The 15,925-nt window shown below is 62.2% G+C and overlaps 6 protein-coding genes across 6 annotated transcripts; 3 read left to right on the top strand and 3 right to left on the bottom strand.

The window, feature by feature from the left end:
• Nucleotides 1-4,644: 4,644 nt before the first annotated feature.
• On the bottom strand, nucleotides 4,645-6,444 carry PLICBS_005053 (uncharacterized protein; the record flags this gene model as incomplete). The annotated part of the gene is made up of 2 exons (XM_018325540.2): nucleotides 4,645-5,694; nucleotides 5,758-6,444. The coding sequence occupies 2 exons, from the start codon at nucleotides 6,442-6,444 to the stop codon at nucleotides 4,645-4,647; spliced, it is 1,737 nt and encodes a 578-aa protein (XP_018175292.2).
• Nucleotides 6,445-7,692: 1,248 nt separating this feature from the next.
• PLICBS_005052 (uncharacterized protein) lies at nucleotides 7,693-9,036 on the top strand (the record flags this gene model as incomplete). The annotated part of the gene is made up of 1 exon (XM_018325541.2): nucleotides 7,693-9,036. The coding sequence occupies one exon, from the start codon at nucleotides 7,693-7,695 to the stop codon at nucleotides 9,034-9,036; it is 1,344 nt and encodes a 447-aa protein (XP_018175293.2).
• A 511-nt stretch (nucleotides 9,037-9,547) lies between these two features.
• PLICBS_005051 (uncharacterized protein) lies at nucleotides 9,548-10,750 on the top strand (the record flags this gene model as incomplete). The annotated part of the gene is made up of 1 exon (XM_018325542.2): nucleotides 9,548-10,750. One exon carries the CDS (start codon nucleotides 9,548-9,550, stop codon nucleotides 10,748-10,750), a length of 1,203 nt encoding a protein of 400 aa, XP_018175294.2.
• Nucleotides 10,751-10,977: 227 nt separating this feature from the next.
• Nucleotides 10,978-12,042, bottom strand: PLICBS_005050 (uncharacterized protein; the record flags this gene model as incomplete). Its single annotated transcript, XM_065600647.1, has 4 exons — nucleotides 10,978-11,208; nucleotides 11,292-11,360; nucleotides 11,440-11,608; nucleotides 11,912-12,042. 4 exons carry the CDS (start codon nucleotides 12,040-12,042, stop codon nucleotides 10,978-10,980), a joined length of 600 nt encoding a protein of 199 aa, XP_065456719.1.
• Nucleotides 12,043-12,847: 805 nt separating this feature from the next.
• PLICBS_005049 (uncharacterized protein) lies at nucleotides 12,848-13,333 on the bottom strand (the record flags this gene model as incomplete). Its single annotated transcript, XM_018325544.2, has 1 exon — nucleotides 12,848-13,333. One exon carries the CDS (start codon nucleotides 13,331-13,333, stop codon nucleotides 12,848-12,850), a length of 486 nt encoding a protein of 161 aa, XP_018175296.2.
• Nucleotides 13,334-14,024: 691 nt separating this feature from the next.
• PLICBS_005048 (uncharacterized protein) lies at nucleotides 14,025-14,971 on the top strand (the record flags this gene model as incomplete). The annotated part of the gene is made up of 2 exons (XM_018325545.2): nucleotides 14,025-14,390; nucleotides 14,450-14,971. The coding sequence occupies 2 exons, from the start codon at nucleotides 14,025-14,027 to the stop codon at nucleotides 14,969-14,971; spliced, it is 888 nt and encodes a 295-aa protein (XP_018175297.2).
• Between the last annotated feature and the right edge of the window lie 954 nt (nucleotides 14,972-15,925).

The raw sequence follows: 15,925 nt of genomic DNA, 5'->3' as shown, positions 1-15,925 counted from the left end.
TTCTGTAAGGTACCTCGTCCTCTGGCACTCGCCGTCAGGCGGGCTAGCGTTGAGATGCAACCCCTCACCCAGTGGTACGCCTGCTATGCCGCGTTCGGCGACCAAGGCCACGGCTGAGTTGCGACCAAAGAACTCTGTTGGCCCGGGCGCCTCCGCACCACGCCCCGTGGCTTCCGAAGGGCCTCGAGACTCCTCGTCGTGTGAATAGACCGGCAGCGTTTCGCTGTGCGGTCTCGTCTTGGTCGATTTCTTCGTGGTGGTGCGAGGTGCAGAGGCTGGCACCAGAAGCCAGTGGCTGGGCCGGACCAGGGTCGGCCATTGCCATGCAACGGTCCCCACGCCCGCCGTGCCTCCTCCCTGGCATCCCGTACAACGGCGCCGGGCCCTGTTGCGTCTCGCTGGCGCGGGGTGGCCAGTCGGCAGCGTCGCTGGAGCGGCACCGACGGACGTCCGGTAAGCGATCTGCAGCGCCAAAAGATTGGCACGTCTATGGCGCCCCGCCTTCATTCTTCGACATAGGACGCACTCTATTCCATACGCTGCGGGAGGGCACCCGTGCATTGCTGCTTCAGTTGGACGGCGACAGAGTTTCGATGCAGCAGTAGGGCGACCGTGAACCCCGCCTGGCGCAGGGCAGGGTGGCTAAAATGTACAGTCGCCGGAACACTTCGCACGGTGGGCCGGCAAGGTGAGGGAGGTAATAAGGCTGAGCCCGTGAGAGCTTCGGTGGCGGCGGCGGTGGTGCAATGGAGACCTCGCGCCATGCCCCTTGGCCGCTGTCATACCTGAGGCACAGTTCTCCGGACCTACTTGGTACCTTGGGGTAGGCGTCCTGGTGAGGCGGCATGGACCGGTCATACGTCTTGACAAGATGCTCGGGCTTGTAAGTTCGGTGCCTGCCGCTTGCAGAAGGAGCCCCTTGGGCGGCGGAGTCGGAAGGCTGGAATGCGTCGGCTTGCTGGCATAAGCACGCGGCAGCTTGTCTCGGCCCCTCTGGCGTGTCAAACGGGGCGAGCTGACGATGTCTCGAAGCCGTCGCAGGCCTGTCCTGGACCGCAGAGGCGCATGCTCATCCGCTAGCATTATTAGCTAGCAAGGACGGGCCCACCGAGGAAGAGTGTGAGGCTCGCTGGCATCGAATGCGGTTCCGGGCTTGGAAGCGTCCGCGATCGAGCAGCCGGCAGGCGGAAGGGCGGGAGCTCTGTTTCCTCATCGTCGGGTCCGCCGGATGGACTCGCTTGCGCGGTGCTGCGGGAGGATTTGTGTGTGACCTCGGTTTCGGTGGCGTCAAGGCTCCAGACTGGACGATGAGTTCCAGGACAGCGGGATGGAGGGGGGAGAATGTCGTCTCGCCGCCCGCGTGTGGGTGTGGTCGGCGTGGGGTGACACAGGGGGCTTCGCTCCTCCAGCGGTGCCAGCCAGGTCGATGATGAGGACGAATCAAGGAGCCGCGACGCAGGGCGGACGCCCGAGGCCAGCGCCGCCAAGGATATCGAAGCCACGCCGCAGGGCAGGGGAAGAGGGCGGAGGGCGGAAGTGCAGTGTCGGCTTCGAAATGGTGCCTGTACTTCGTACGCGCCGCGTGGAAAGGGGATGTGGTGATGCGTGAAGAGCCTCTCATTCCGTGGGTCGTCTGTCACACCCGCTGTGCTTCAGCCTTCAAATACAAGGCATGTTCGAAGTTGACGAGGTGCCTGAGGTGCCTGAGGAATCCTGGTCCTGGCCTGTTAGTGCTTGCAGGCACGGAGTGGCCGTTCCTTCCTCGTGAGATGCATCAAAAAATCCGGCCTCCCTTGCTGGGCCCCAGTCCTTCGGCAGACTGCGGCCTTCCTTGCTTCTACAAAGTCGCCTCACTCTTCCGGCATCCGCCAACCGATGCACGTCTTGTCTCGCCGTCAGCTTCCCTTCGCGACGGGCATCTCTCCAGCCTCGTATCGCGCGGCCGCAGCGCCTGTTTCTCGATTGCTCCTCGCGCGCCCAGTGTTTCGTCATGCCGTTGCTGCGTGTACGTATGTACGCTGTGCGACAACCCGCCACGCCGCGCCCTGGTGAGCCGCGTGGTGCAGCATGCCCAGTCGGTCCGCTGGAGATCGATCCAATTCAGCATCCAACGTCCAACTCCGTCGAGGCTCGGACTTTCGGAGCCTGAGACCCTCCTCCGACTGCAAGCCCGGCATCTGAGGTCCTACGGCCGGGGAGGCGTCCGCTTACACGGCATAGCCCCCATCAGCCTTGTCCCGTTCCGCGGTGCCACAGGGCCACGAGTCCACGCACCTAGTATACGCTGAGAGTCTCGACAGTCGAACCCGGTGAGATGAGATCTGAGCGACCGACACGTCGACTCCTACGAAGTCGTGAGCGTCGACAGGCCTTGACCTTTGACGAGCCACTGTACGGCGTGCGTCGGTGAGCAAACTGCAAGGCACCTTTCACGTTGCACGGCGCTTTGGATCCCCCTCCACGGACAGACACGGACCCATCCAGCTCATGATGGACAGTCGTACCAGGGTGACAGCGAACTCTTCCCCTGCCTCTTTCTTCGCCACAAAGCATCCTCGCCTGATAATCCCATGTGCCGATTACGGGCCTGCGACTGACTCGGCATCAACCCAGGAAGCAGCAGCCGCCGAAACCAATCCACCCCTCGAGCGCAGCACCGGATGCGATGCTTCGACGCCTGCACGGGACGCCGGCGAGCTGACGAGCTGACCTCTGCGTCAGAGCGACTGCAGTACTGCACTGCACAGTATAATACAGAACTCGTAAGCATTCAGGGTTGTGATCAGGAACCGAGTGTGTCAGCGAGTGAGCGCAAGGGCGCCGAGTGGCGTTTCCCTGCCGTCGGACCTTGGCAGAAACGCTTTCTTGCCACTGGGCCCGTCGGCATGAGTCGAAATGCCCCCATTGCTTGGTTGCTGCATAGAGGCGACGACGCAGGGCAACCCTACCGAGTCTTGCTTTGCCAACATCGCGTGCAAGGAACGTGCGCGGCCTGGCCGTTAGCTCCGGTCAGCAGGGTCACACAGTCGAAGGCCGACATCACCAACGGCCAGTACGAAAGTATGGCGAACGCATCGCCCCCGATGCAGCCCTTCCGCCGGACGGTTCGTACGTTCCGCGCCCGGGCCGTGTCGACTGTTTATGCCTTCACCGCCAGTTGCTTGCCGCCAGCCCGCACATCATCCACGGTGGATATCTCCCACGGCGTAGCGCCAAAGGCTGTTACAACCTTCGGCCCTTACTGTACAGAGTCGACAAGATGACTCCTGTGGTTGTTCTCGTTGGCATACGAGGTACAGTACTGGGTGCCAGCCAGTTGTCCCGCGCCCGAGGTACCGGAACAGCGGCCAACAAACATCGACAATGCGCCCACCCGAGGAAACAGAGTCGTCGCGGCTCCACGGCGCGCAGAGCGATATCGTCGGGCCGTTTCCAGAGTCGGCCATTTGTCACATGCCCGTTTGTTGCAGGCATTGCGCGCCCTGGACCGCCTGACATCCGACGGTGGACTGTCTGGTATTTCCAATGCTCCATGACGCCCGAGAGCGCAGTCGGGATTTCCCATTGTGGCTCGCCAGGGATCCCCTTGCCTGGCCACACAGAGGGGTCGTGCCCGTCCGGACCTGGATTTCGGGCTCTGACGTAGGTGTCCCTCGAGTCCCTGCGGCAGGGTCCATGCGCCCCGCCGGTGAGCGTGAGATGCGAATGGATGAGATGTGAGCGGATGGGCACTGTGCCCAGGTGGGTAATCGTCTGTGAACATGGACTTTTGCGCGAATCTCGTACGTGGGCAGAGCGGTATTTTCAGTACTCCTGTCCGTACAGCGCAGCATACCACAGTCCCGCATGAGCCGTGACGTACTCCTCACGTTACGACGGATGCCGTTGGGCCACGCCCAAATCTTTGTAACTGGTCCCTTGCATTAGCAGGGGGGGTGCTCCATCCTGGCTGTCGGGGCGTTGACGCATTCACGATGACTTCATGACCTGTCGTTGGTGCTCTTACGAAGCAGTACCTCGTACCTGCTTTGATGAGGCTAGTGTGCGGTAGGCACGAGGACCGTTGGGCGGCGGCGGTGTGTGCCCTGCCGTGCTGCTCCGCAGTCTTTGCCAACATGATACATTGGGGCATTTGCATTGTTTATATGGGTCTGACTTGATCGCCAAAGGCCAAGCAGAGCTGAGTCGTGAAAACAACAAGCTAGAGTGCCGGGGATTTCAGCCAGAGTCTATATGCAGAAGCGACTTGCTATGTATGTCCAGAAGCGACGTTTCCCTTTCTTCCCCGTTTCAGCGATTAACAATACGAGCCCATAAAGTCGGGCATACGTCAAAATAACAACCCATGAAGATGCCGCCGGCCGTTAGCTCCAGGTGATAATGCATACGTACATAACATTCGCGTGGTGTCGGTATCCCCCAATGATATGCCAAACGACTGTCGAGGTTTTGGAAGAAAAAAAGAAGAACGCCCCAAATGCTCAATCCGGCAACCGTAGTAGTCCTCCTCTTCCTGGTCACATAGCGTCTCTGTCATGGACACGCCAAAATCCGCTGTCGTGGGGGTTTTGGAGGTCAGGGGAGAGGGGCGGGTAGGTAGTTTCATGCCGCGGCCTCCCCGTACATCGATCATGCTGCGGCCTACTATATATCCAGCATGCTGCGCACTTGCTGGGGTTGCCCCTCAATGGAGTGCGTCGTCGACGTGCTGTTTGTCCTCTGCGCGGCAACGGGGTGACCCGCGTCCGACTCCCGTCTGTCCCTCTCGCCGTCTGTGTAGGGCGGCGGCGGCGGGCCGTCCTCCATGAGGTAGGCGGCGCGCTGTTGGCGCTGGCGCTCCGCGTCGTTAGGGAACAGCACGCCTGCGGCGGTCTGCATGATGCGCTCGGCGTGGCGGCGCTCGTTCTTGCCCGTGTACGGGTTCGACACGGTAGGTGTGGACGTCGTGGAGATGGTCCTCGCGCCGGCGCGGTCGATGCGCGGGTTGTTGGCGAGGTCGTCGTCCATTCTGTCGAGCTCGATTCCGCCGTCGTCGTTGACCGCGGCGCCTTGGGCTTCTAGGCGTGCGTACCGCTCCATGTCGTCTTCTGCTCTGCGGCCGGAGCCGCGCTCGCCGCCAACCTCGTTGACGTTGCGCATAATCTTGTCACGCAGCGAGTGGAGATGGTCGCCGCGGACGCGCCGCCACCAGGCGGGGCGCTTGACGATGCCGAGCTCGCGGTTGATCATCTCGCCGCGCTCGCGGCGTTGGCGGATGAGCTCCTTGTCCTCGTTGGGGTTGATGTATCCGAACAGCACCTGGATGTAGACGATGAGAACCGAGGGTCCGTAGCCCCATGCGAACTGCACTGGTACGACACCGCCGATGCGGATGAGCGAGTACTTCCACTCAAAGGAGATGAAGATCTGGTAGGCGACGAGGGCGGCCGTGAGCGGGATGATGAGCCAGAAGCGCAGTGGCACGGCCTGCAGCAGGCCGCGGGTGCGATTAACGAGGCCACGGTTGCGCGGCTTGTAGTGCTTGATGGAGTGGCGGAGCGAGAACAGGATGGTGAGCCAGGCGATGACGAGGCAGAAGGCGCCGGCCTTGAAGCGCGCGCCGGTGGCCGAGGGTATGGCATATTCTGCCGTTTGGGCTACGGATCGCTGATACTTGGCAAAGTTCCAGCTTCGAGGTACGACGAGGAAGAAGTTCTGACCAAATTGTGAGCAATTGAAGTGGCACGACGTCGGATAGGGTGGGAGTTCATGGCATACCATCCAGACCCAAAAGTAAAACCACAGCGGGATGAAAAACTCAATCTGCCATCTACGGTCGCCGTCGCGGTACACAAATGGATTCGGATCGACATATTGCCGTTCAAGCCAGCTACCCCAATGCCTCACGGCTTCCCAGGTCAAGCACAAGGTGCCCTGGCAGAGGAGGAACCAGAAGAAGACATTGACGATGATGGGCAGGTCGGGCAGGTAGTAGCGGTCGACGTCGATATTGGTGAAGAGGCTGACGAGGGCGCAGGCGCAGGTGAAGAGAGCCCAGTACCACTGCCACCGGCGGCCGATGGGATAGAAGCGGCGCTCCTTGGGCAGGTAGAGGGCGCCGTGCTTGGCGAGGACGGTGATGGTCAAGACGAGGCCGAATCCATAGGCGACGGCAAAGGCAATGCCTGTGTAGCCGCGGGTGCCGATGTTCTCGATGGCGCTGTAGCACGAGGTGGCGTTGACAAAACTGCCGTTCTGGCGCAGCAGCTTGGGCTCGTAGGGTTCGAAGACGAGCCAGCAGTTTGACTCGTTGGAGAGGGTGCGGTTCTCGTAGAGGGTGTAGTTCCAGTGCTTGAGGGTGGTGAGGTTGAAGTGGACGCCGCCGAGGACGGTGTCGGTGTCGTTGTCGCCGCCGGGATAGGCGAGCAGGTCGCGGGCGTCGAAGACGTCGAACTTGATGCCCATGGTGAACGGCGGTGCGGTGCGGCCACGCAGAGCGGGCGCGTGCGTGCTTTGCGTGTGTGCGTGTGTGTGAGGCGGTTAGGAGAGGATGCCCCTCGAAGGGGTAGCGAAGCGAAGCGAAGCCGGCTGGTCGAGGTGGCCGGTTCGGAGCGTCGAGGTGAAGCGAAGTGCCGGGGCTGGGGCGCGGGCGCGGGCGCTATGATCAACAATCGATAATGACGACGCTGTGAAACTGACTGCTGAATACCGCTCTCAGATGCTCCCCGGACGCATTGTTGGCGACACAATGCAGCGACGACGACGACGAGGCGGCACGGCGACGACAGGAACAGCAACAGGAACAGGAAAAGGAAGACGAAGGGGAGAAAAGCTTGTAGGATGCGCCAGGCCGCAGACGGACGCGACGAAGGGACGGATTGGATGGATGGGATTGGAACGGAAGACACGGCGTTGAGCGGATAGGCCATCGCCCGAGCCTGCCGCGGCCGTTGGCATGTCGCGGACGTGTGTCTGCGACCGTTTGAGCACTGTGACTGTTGTGGTGCGCAGCCCCATTTGATACAGTGCAGACGTGGCCGCCCGCACCCCGCCACGACTTCTCGAACGCGCCCCAAAAAATCTCTGGGGGGCCCCCGGGGCCACCACCACCCCGGGCAGACACACTGGCAGCCCTGCCTGCACTGCATCATCGCGCGCCCCGACGTCTGCGGCAATTTTCCAGTGGAGGTTGGCGGGAGGCATTAACAGCCCGGGCGGCGGCCAGCAGCGGCACGTTAGACCCCCTTGGGCAAGCGTTTGACACCACCGGGATCGGCCCCGGGACCGCCGACAGCACCACAGCGACGACGGCAACTGCAGGTGTGGGGGCCCGCCGCCGACAACGACTCAACGGTGCCGACTGCCATTGGTGGTGGTGGTTGTGTTGGTGGTGGCGCTCACGGGGTGGGCGACTCGCGTTTGTCGGTCTTGACACTTTGCGACGCCTGCGATCCACTGTCGAGCCACGCACACGACTCGACTCGACTCGACGCGAGACCTCGGCAGCCTGACCTGCGCGCACCGCGACACGCCCGATTGCGGACCTGGGCAAAAGGACGGACGTGCTCGAGCTCGTCAATCGCAATCGCAGCAGTATCGGAGGACGGGTGTGGCAGCTGTCCACTCTGTTCCTCGGGAGTCTCCTCCTTGGAGCAAGCTCTCTGGATATACCCCCCGATATTCCTCCCGACCGATTGAAGCTCGTCTGTCGCCATGGCTAACGAGGCAAACCCCGACGAGCCGTCTTACGTCGACTACGAGACCTTCCTGTCCCCCGACTTCAGCTCCGCCGCCTTCGCCAACTCCCTAGTCGTCGCCACAAACAACCCCAACGACACGCCCCTCGACCTCTCCACGCCGCTCTCGCGCGTGCTCTTCGACGCCCAAGAGGTCGACTCCCACATCGACCTCCTCACCACCCGCTCCGCCGTGCCCCTGCTGCAGCACACGCAAACCCAGACCGCCGCGAGCAAGCACATCATCGCCGAGCTCGACACCCAGATCAAGAGCCTCAACGACAGCTACAGGCAGCTCGAGAAGGAGGTCATCGACAAGCATGCCGAGGCCGACGAGGTCCGCCAGGTTGCCCTCCGCCTCTGGGAGACGCTGCGCCTCGGCCGCTCCGTCGGACGCTGCCTGCAGCTCGGCCGGCAGCTGCAGCTGCAGCACTCGGAGCTTAGCGGCGGGCCGGGATCCCGCGAGGACCTCGGTGCGCTCGTCAGATGCTCATACACGATTCTCTCTCTACGGGAGGTCCTCGACGCCAAGGCGCCTGGCGAGGAGGGCCACGGGCTGAACCGCGTCGACGCCATCCGCGCGCTGCAAGACAGCGTCATCACTCCGATAGAACGATCTGTCCGGGAGACGGCGGACCGTGTCGTCCGCGAGTTCTCTGTCATCGGCAACACGACATTTGCGCAGGGCGAGGAGGCCAGGGCCAAGATGGAGCCTGCTATGGCGGCGCTCTATCTCTTGTCGCCAACATTGGGCGTCAAGCCGGACCGCTGGACACCAAGACTACTGCTCGAGGCTCTGGAACGGTACATGCGCTCGGCGCTGCAGACCAGCATCACGACCTTGTCGCGCTCGCTGGGCCAGCTGCCATCGCTCGACCGCGCCCTGGCAGAGGTCACGTCCAAGTGCCAGAGCATTGTCGGCCTCGAAGTAGTGCTCGAGTCGACCAAGCCGCCTGTCCACCCGCTCCTCCCGGTGCCCAGCGCGAGCGCGCAGAAGCAAACTACGACAGCGGGCAACCTCCTCCAGCCATTGCTGTCGCACCTCGAGACCGGCTCGCTCGCGTCGTACTTTTGGCGCACCATGGCCGGCAGCCTGGCGACGCGCGTGCAGGACATTGTCAGCCGCGGGGGCGTTGTCGCGCGCACACTTAAGACGAACAAGGGCAACGTCAGCGACGCGATCCGGCTGGCCGTCGTCAGGGGCTGTCAGCCGCCCGGCGCACTGTCTGCGGGCAAGGGCAAGGGGAAGACGGGCGAGGCGAACTGGGACCGCGAGGTGGCCGTCATGGTGGGCAGCGTGGTCAACAACCTGGGCCGGTAGCAGTAGTACATGAGGGCCGCCAGGACAAATGGCCATTGCAAAAAACAAAAACTTTCCAGCGCGTTTCGCTTCCTGTTCTCGTGGACGGTTTGGCGTGAGTGAGATGGCGTGTTTGGACCTTGGAGCCTCTGTACATTTCGGACAGCCCTGAGCGATTGGCGCCGGATGCTGGGTCGGCTGTTCGGCAGTGGCGGGGGCCGCCCCAGCGCTCCAATCCACCGGCTGACGCCTCCAGGAGCGCCGTCGGTCCCCTGAGCTCCCTCGGGCCCCAGCCCCGCTTCCCCTGTGACGTCGGCGCCCGCCAGGGACCGCGGGGCATATTCATCCAGCAGTGTATGTTCTCAGCCGAGCTGTACAGGACCGTCAGCCCCTCCCTTCGACACCTCATCACTCTCTCCTGCTTTTCAATTATCTCAAACGCTCGCTCTCCAGCTGTTTTCACTTATAATACCTTCTTCGCCTGCCTGCTCTTCCCCCGCAGCGTCCATCCACGCACCCCGCTTCGCCCACCATGGCTCCCAACCAAGGCCTCGTCCACCCCAAAGAGTACGACATCAAAGACTCCAACGTCGAGCTCATCGGCAGCGACATCGACCACCGCGTCAAGCACAAGTCGGCCGCTTCCGAGCCCGCGTGGAACGACGGCCGCGTCGGCACCAGTCCGGGCCTGCGCGTCTGGCGCATCGAGGACTTCCAGGTCGTGCTCTGGCCGGAGAAGCGCTACGGCGAGTTCTACGACGGCGACAGCTACATCGTCCTGCACTCGTATAAAGTAGGCAGCAGCGACAGCGGCAAGCTCGGCCACGACATCTTCTTCTGGCTCGGCGCGCACACGACCCAGGACGAGGCCGGCACCGCGGCGTACAAGACGGTCGAGCTGGACGAGTTCCTGCACGGGGCGGCGACGCAGCACCGCGAGGTGCAGAGCGCGCCGTCGGACGAGTTCCTGGCGCTGTTCCCGCGCGTGTCGATTCGCAAGGGCGGCGTGCGCTCCGGGTTCCGCCACGTGGAGGAGGAGGCGCCGAAGGAGCCGATCCGGACGCTGCTGCGCGTGTTCCGGCCCGGCACGGGGCCCAGCGTCGTGGTGCACGAGGTTCCTACCAGCTGGGAGAGCCTCGACGACGGGGACGTCTTCGTGTTGGACACAGGGGACAAGATCTGGGTGTGGCAGGGGAAAGGGTGCAGCCCGATGGAGAAGGCCAAGGCCGCGCAGGTTGTGCACGACATGACGCTCGCCAAGCACATCGACGTCGAGGTCGTGGCGCAGGCCGAGTCGCGCTCTCGCCGCGTCGTTGCCCTACTCGGCAGCACGGACGAGACGCCCATGAGCGGGTTCAAGCAGTCGCGCCCCGTCGCCTCTGCCGGCGCCCGCTCCGCCTCCTCCGGGGCCAGCACCGCCCGGCCGAGAAGGCTGTTCCGCCTCAGCGACGCATCAGGCCAGCTGTCGTTCGACCTCGTCAAGGACGGGGGCCGCATCTCGGCGACGGACCTGGACGGCGACGACGTGTTCCTGCTCGACGATGCGGGCCGCGCGGTGTGGGTATGGGAGGGCAGCGGCGCGAGCCGCGAGGAGAAGGCGAGGTGGCTGGCTGTTGCGCAGGCGTACATCCGGCATGTGCGCGACGAGGTGCAGGACGCGCACCTGGTGCCACTGGCTAAGGTCTCGCAAGGGAGCGAGAGCCGGGCGTTTATGAAGGCGATTGAGGCGAACTAGGTAGGTAGGTAGGTAGGCTGCCAGGATGAAAAGGGGATGCAGGGGGGCGCCAGAGAGTCGCCTCTGCTCTGCCCTAGCCGAATGATGCTTTGAATAGCGGAACATTGGGCATCGTTGAACGCGGGCATTATTTATATCAAAGCTCTAATGAGTCTACAAATGACAAACAGTTGAGAACGTCCCTTTGCGCCCACTCTGCTCATCTAACTCGCTCCAACGGCAGCATATCAACCCAGGAAAGCACCCGTCTCCCGCTCACACCACTCCACGAACCTCCCTGCGACGCCCGTCCCGCCCCCACCCTCCGTCTTCATCGCAGCACGCACATTCTCCGGCAGGGCGCCGAACCGGCCCCAGGGGATGACAAAGGCGCCGTTCCGCTCGGGCGTGACCTCGGGGGACAGTAGGCCGAAGAGCTCGCTGTAGGCGCCATACTCGGGGCCTTTGAAGAGCATTCCCTACATGCATTTAGAGTCAGCAAATCTCTGCGCTCAGAAAGGATGTGACCAGAAGGGATGAGGGGAAGGGGGGCAGGGCGTACCATGGCGGCGGATACGGGCGCGGGCATGTGTCGCTGCAGCTCCGTCTTGATGAACCCCGGGTTTACGGCCTGTTATTGCGCCCTTGGGTCAGCATATCAAGTCACGGAATCACCTTGTACTCGGGTTGAAGCTGAGAGGGAGACTCACCACGGATAATACCCCCTTACTGCCAAGCCGCCTCGCCGTGTCCTGCGCCAGAAACACATTGCCCACTTTGCTCATCATGTAGTTCTCCATCTGGCTCTTCAGCACGCGCGGCTCCGTCCTTTCCTCATCCCACGCGATGACACCCTTGGGCAGGCCAATTTGCAGCGTGCTCGCCAGCCACACCACTCGCACACTCCGACTCCCACTCCCCTCCGTCACAGAACCTCCAACTTCACTCGCAGTTCCCGTAACATCACCGGCAGCTGCTGCTGTACGTATGAGCAAGTCCTCCAAACACCTCAGTAGCAGATAACCCCCAAGACAATTCGTCGCCATCTGCAACTCATGCCCCTGCGCCCCCTTACTCCCCTCAGCGGGCACCATCACCCCCGCGTTAAGCACCAGCCCATCGAGTCTCTCTTCACGCTCAACGACGCTGCGTGCAGCGGGGGCTACTGTGGATAGGTCAGACAGGTCCAGTGGCAGGGCCTCGAGGCGGCCGCGGGAGTCCGGGCATGCGGCACGCAAGGATGAGATGGCGGCGGTGATGTTGGAGGGGCTGCGCGCGGCGAGGTAGACGGTTGCGTGGCGGGCGTAGAGCATCTGCGCGAGGGAAAGACCGACGCCCGAGGTTGCGCCTGTGATGAGATAGACGCGGGGAGAGAGGGAAGGGGGGAGAGAGGTGGGCGTGAAGGTGGGTGAAGGGGGGCAGAACTGCGTGAGAGTGGACATGTTGGCTGGTACAGGATGTTCAGAAAACGTAATTCGGTAAAGTTTAGCTAAGGCTTTGGTTTGTACGGATCTGTTCGTGTATGGTTCTGCAGCGATCATTGTCGAGTCTACGTCTTATACTTCCTACATGGCCAACATGCCAGCTAATGGTGGTTCTCAGCCACGATAAGAGTCGTATACATGGCCTGCCTTGCCTGGGCTCGGCCTCGGTGCGCACCTGAATGCCGCTCGCCAACGAAGCCTCCATCACATCCAGATCCCGCGAGACACGCAATTCTTCGGCAAGGTGTTTTGAGGAGTACCGGGGTGGGTTCACAGCTGTGTCGGCACACGGACGGTGGTGGGTTTGTCGGCTTTACAGCGCTGGCGGCTGCCCCGTAAACCCGACAGGGTCCACAACTCCCCGGCCGGCGACCCGGGACGCGCTCCGGCATGCCAACGAGACGTGCCTCAGCCACGGCATTGCAGATCCATTGATGACTGCACTTCCTAAAGATGAGATTGACGTACGCGTCACAGAGCTTTTCCCCCCGCCAGCTGGCGTCTCCCGTTCCGTTGCGGGATTCGCAACACTCTCCACTCTCCGGGAATCCCAACCCCGGCCGTCAACGCCCACGACTCCACGAGCAGAATACCAACCCTCCCGCGACTCCGTAACCCCTGACCCCCTACCGACCTACTCCGTCTTGACGTCCACATCCTCGTCAGGCGACTCCCACGCCGCGTCGTCAGGCACGTCCACGACCGCCGACTTGGCCCAAATGTGCTTCGCGCCCTCCAGCCGCAGGCCCTTGACGCAGCCCGCCTTGACAGTGACGTTGGGCTTTGGTGAGCCATCCGGGCGAAGCGGGCGGTGCAAGATGCGGACGCCGCAGTTCTTGCAAAAGTAGCACTCGAGCGTCGTGCCCTTGTCCGAAGTGCGCTTCCAGACGCCCAGCTTGGCCGCCTGCGCGGGCGGCGGCGGCCACATTCCCGCGGCAGGGTAGATGGCCGAGGCGCCAAAGGCCGACGACGACTGCTTGCGGCACTCGGTGCAGTGGCAGAAGTATAGGGCGAGCGGCTCCGGGCGCGAGACGGGGAAGGAGATGGCGCCGCATTGGCAGTGCACGACGGGGTTGCTGCTGTTGCTGGGCTGCGGGGACGCCGCATCGTCGGTCGCCATGTTGGCTGAGGGGTGTTGCGTTGTGCCTGCGCGGCAGGGCGTGTAAGTGAGAGTGAGGCTTGCGATGAAGCGTGAGGTGTGTCTTGGACGGTGCGAAGACGCTTTGCTCCTGTACAAACCTTCTGGAGGCTTGATTCGCGTCGTGGTTTTGGTTACGTGCGTGCTTGACTGATTCACGCTGGGTCGCGATTTGATGAGGCTCCAGCCGCATGTCAATTCATTGGCGTGAAAGGCGCACCCGCCCGCCGCCGACGATGCTGGATGGGGAAGCGTTAGTGACATCATCACATCTGCGAGCACGACTTGCAACCGCGCACAGATACCAGAGCAGGCATAAAGACCTCACTCGCAAATTCCTTCAATAAATCTGAGCTAACGATTAGCAACTCTGAAATACATCCCATATCGCGATGCATTCCCGCAGTCATCGAAGCAGCGGCGTCTGGGGACAACTGCCGGCTACCCTGCACCATGCGCAGATGGAGAGAGCAAGACCCACAAAATTTCTTAGCAGCGTGACGACAGCAGCTCGAGGTCCCTGGCGGTGACGCACCGAGACAGCAGGGACGCGCAACAATGCGTTCACATGCCGTACGCTGACCCTTCGTGCCGTGCCACGCCCAACAACACGTCGACGCAACGCCGTCTCCTCTCCCCTCGACAACGACCCGCGATATCCTTTGTCGGCGCCATGGACGGCACGATCCCCGTCAGCATCGATTCGCGGTCGATACGATCGTCGCGCCCCGTCTCCTACCTCACCCGCGCGAGCATCGCCGCGTCGTACCCTCTGCGCGGCATTTGGTACTTTCTTCGCAACAAGGAGTTCTGGCCGCTGTTTATGGGACGGCTGCTGCCGCTGTCGCTCATCTCGTTCCTCGTGTACCTCGTGCTCTTCACCTTTGCCTTCCTGCCGCAGTATGCCTTCCTCGCCATCTGGCAGGGCTGGGGCGCCTGGGTGAACGCCCTGGTCTTGACTCTGGGCGAAGGCCTCGTCATTATTCAGGGCCTGTTTGAGGGCTTCTTTGTGGATGAGTGCCGCGTCGATGTGTTCGATGTAAGTGACTCTGGAGTGTCGTCGGCGAGTGCGAGAGAAAACTGACAGTTGCTGCGCAGGCCACCTTCCTCAAGCTCGGCCTGAGGGACCTCATCGCGCCCAACCGCATCCTCTTCGATGATGCGCCCGACGCGGTCAAGAGCCTTGGCAAGCCGACGTCCCCGGCCATATACACGCCTTGGAGCATCATCCAAATCGTTGAGCTCATCGTATTTCTCCCTCTCAACCTAGTGCCCATCGTCGGCACGCCCGCCTTCATCATCATCACCGGCACGCGACTCGGCAAGCTGTCGCACTATCGGTGGTTCCAGCTGCGCGGGCTGTCCAAACAGGATCAGAAGCGCGAGATTAGGAGCCTCACCTGGGACTACATCTTCTTCGGCACCGTCGCCATGATCTTGGAGCTGATCCCGGTACTGTCCTTCCTTTTTCTCCTGACTACGACGGCGGGGTCCGCCATGTGGGCGGCGCGCATGGAGGACGAGAGGCACCGCGGCCGCAGGCCTGCCGTTGACTCGCACTTTGTCGACAATGAGCGGCCATCCCAGCCGCCTCCAGAGTACTCTGACAACGCTGCTTGAGCAACGACTCTCACAATGTGAGGAAACGAATTACGAATCATGACATCCCAACGATCCATTGGGCACGAGCTGTTCTGTACTTGCCGCGCAGCCCATTCATTGCACACCCAGCGTCGCCGTGCTTTTTGCAGGTGCCGTGGGCCTGGCACGTTGCGTACGCTCCGCCACATCCCGAGAGAGTGGCCTCCCCCTTTGGCCGGTCGGCGAGCTTGACGGGTCTGTCCCGCGCGGTCTTGCCGAGCTCGGTTTTGTTCAGCACGTTGTAGGGAAGGCACGTTTTCTGAACATGGTCTTTTCAGTCGATTGACGTGTACGGCGGGTGCGTCACCTCACGCCATTACTGCTGCTGCCTTGAGCCGGAGGAAGGAGGTGGTCGTTGTCGCGCACTGTTTGAAGCAAGTCAGCCCTCCGCCCACCGGCTCAACACCACTGGCATGAACTCTCGTGTGTGCAGCTGTGGCAGACACTGCCATCACGACGACGGGACGCGAGCTGATGCTCGGAAATCCAATGAATTTCCACTCAGACTTCCTTAGAATACTACCGCTGTCTCTTAGTATCACACCATTGGGCTCGCTCTCGTTACGTGGCGCCGTGCTGCACAGTGTCGTTCCCGCACGTTGCCGTCGAAGCGAGGAAGGAGCTCCTTCCCTTGTTCTCCTATCCATCGCCACGGCAGACTTGCCCCCAGCATCGACGGCAGGAGCTCCTGCCTCTTTCCACAACGAAGATGGCTGCACGCACCTTCTTCCTACCCATGGCAGCCTTCCCTTGCCCACGCTGGCCGCATCCTCCAAAACTCTCCCTCATCCCCAACTCTGACTCTCGTTTCTCTCCCGTCACTCGTTTTGCAATCATCGTATTGGCATCCCCTGTTCTCACTTCTTGATCGTTTCTCGCTGTCAGTCTTCAGAGTCGCGAATCACATCAGTCTCGTTCCCATCGCAGCGCCTT

The sequence above is a fragment of the Purpureocillium lilacinum genome (assembly GCF_023168085.1).
Source record: "Purpureocillium lilacinum CBS 284.36 DNA, scaffold_3, whole genome shotgun sequence".
In the NCBI taxonomy this organism is placed as follows: domain Eukaryota; kingdom Fungi; phylum Ascomycota; class Sordariomycetes; order Hypocreales; family Ophiocordycipitaceae; genus Purpureocillium; species Purpureocillium lilacinum.
The sequence above is the reverse complement of the archived record's forward strand: the minus strand, read 5'-3'. Positions and strand labels throughout refer to the sequence as shown.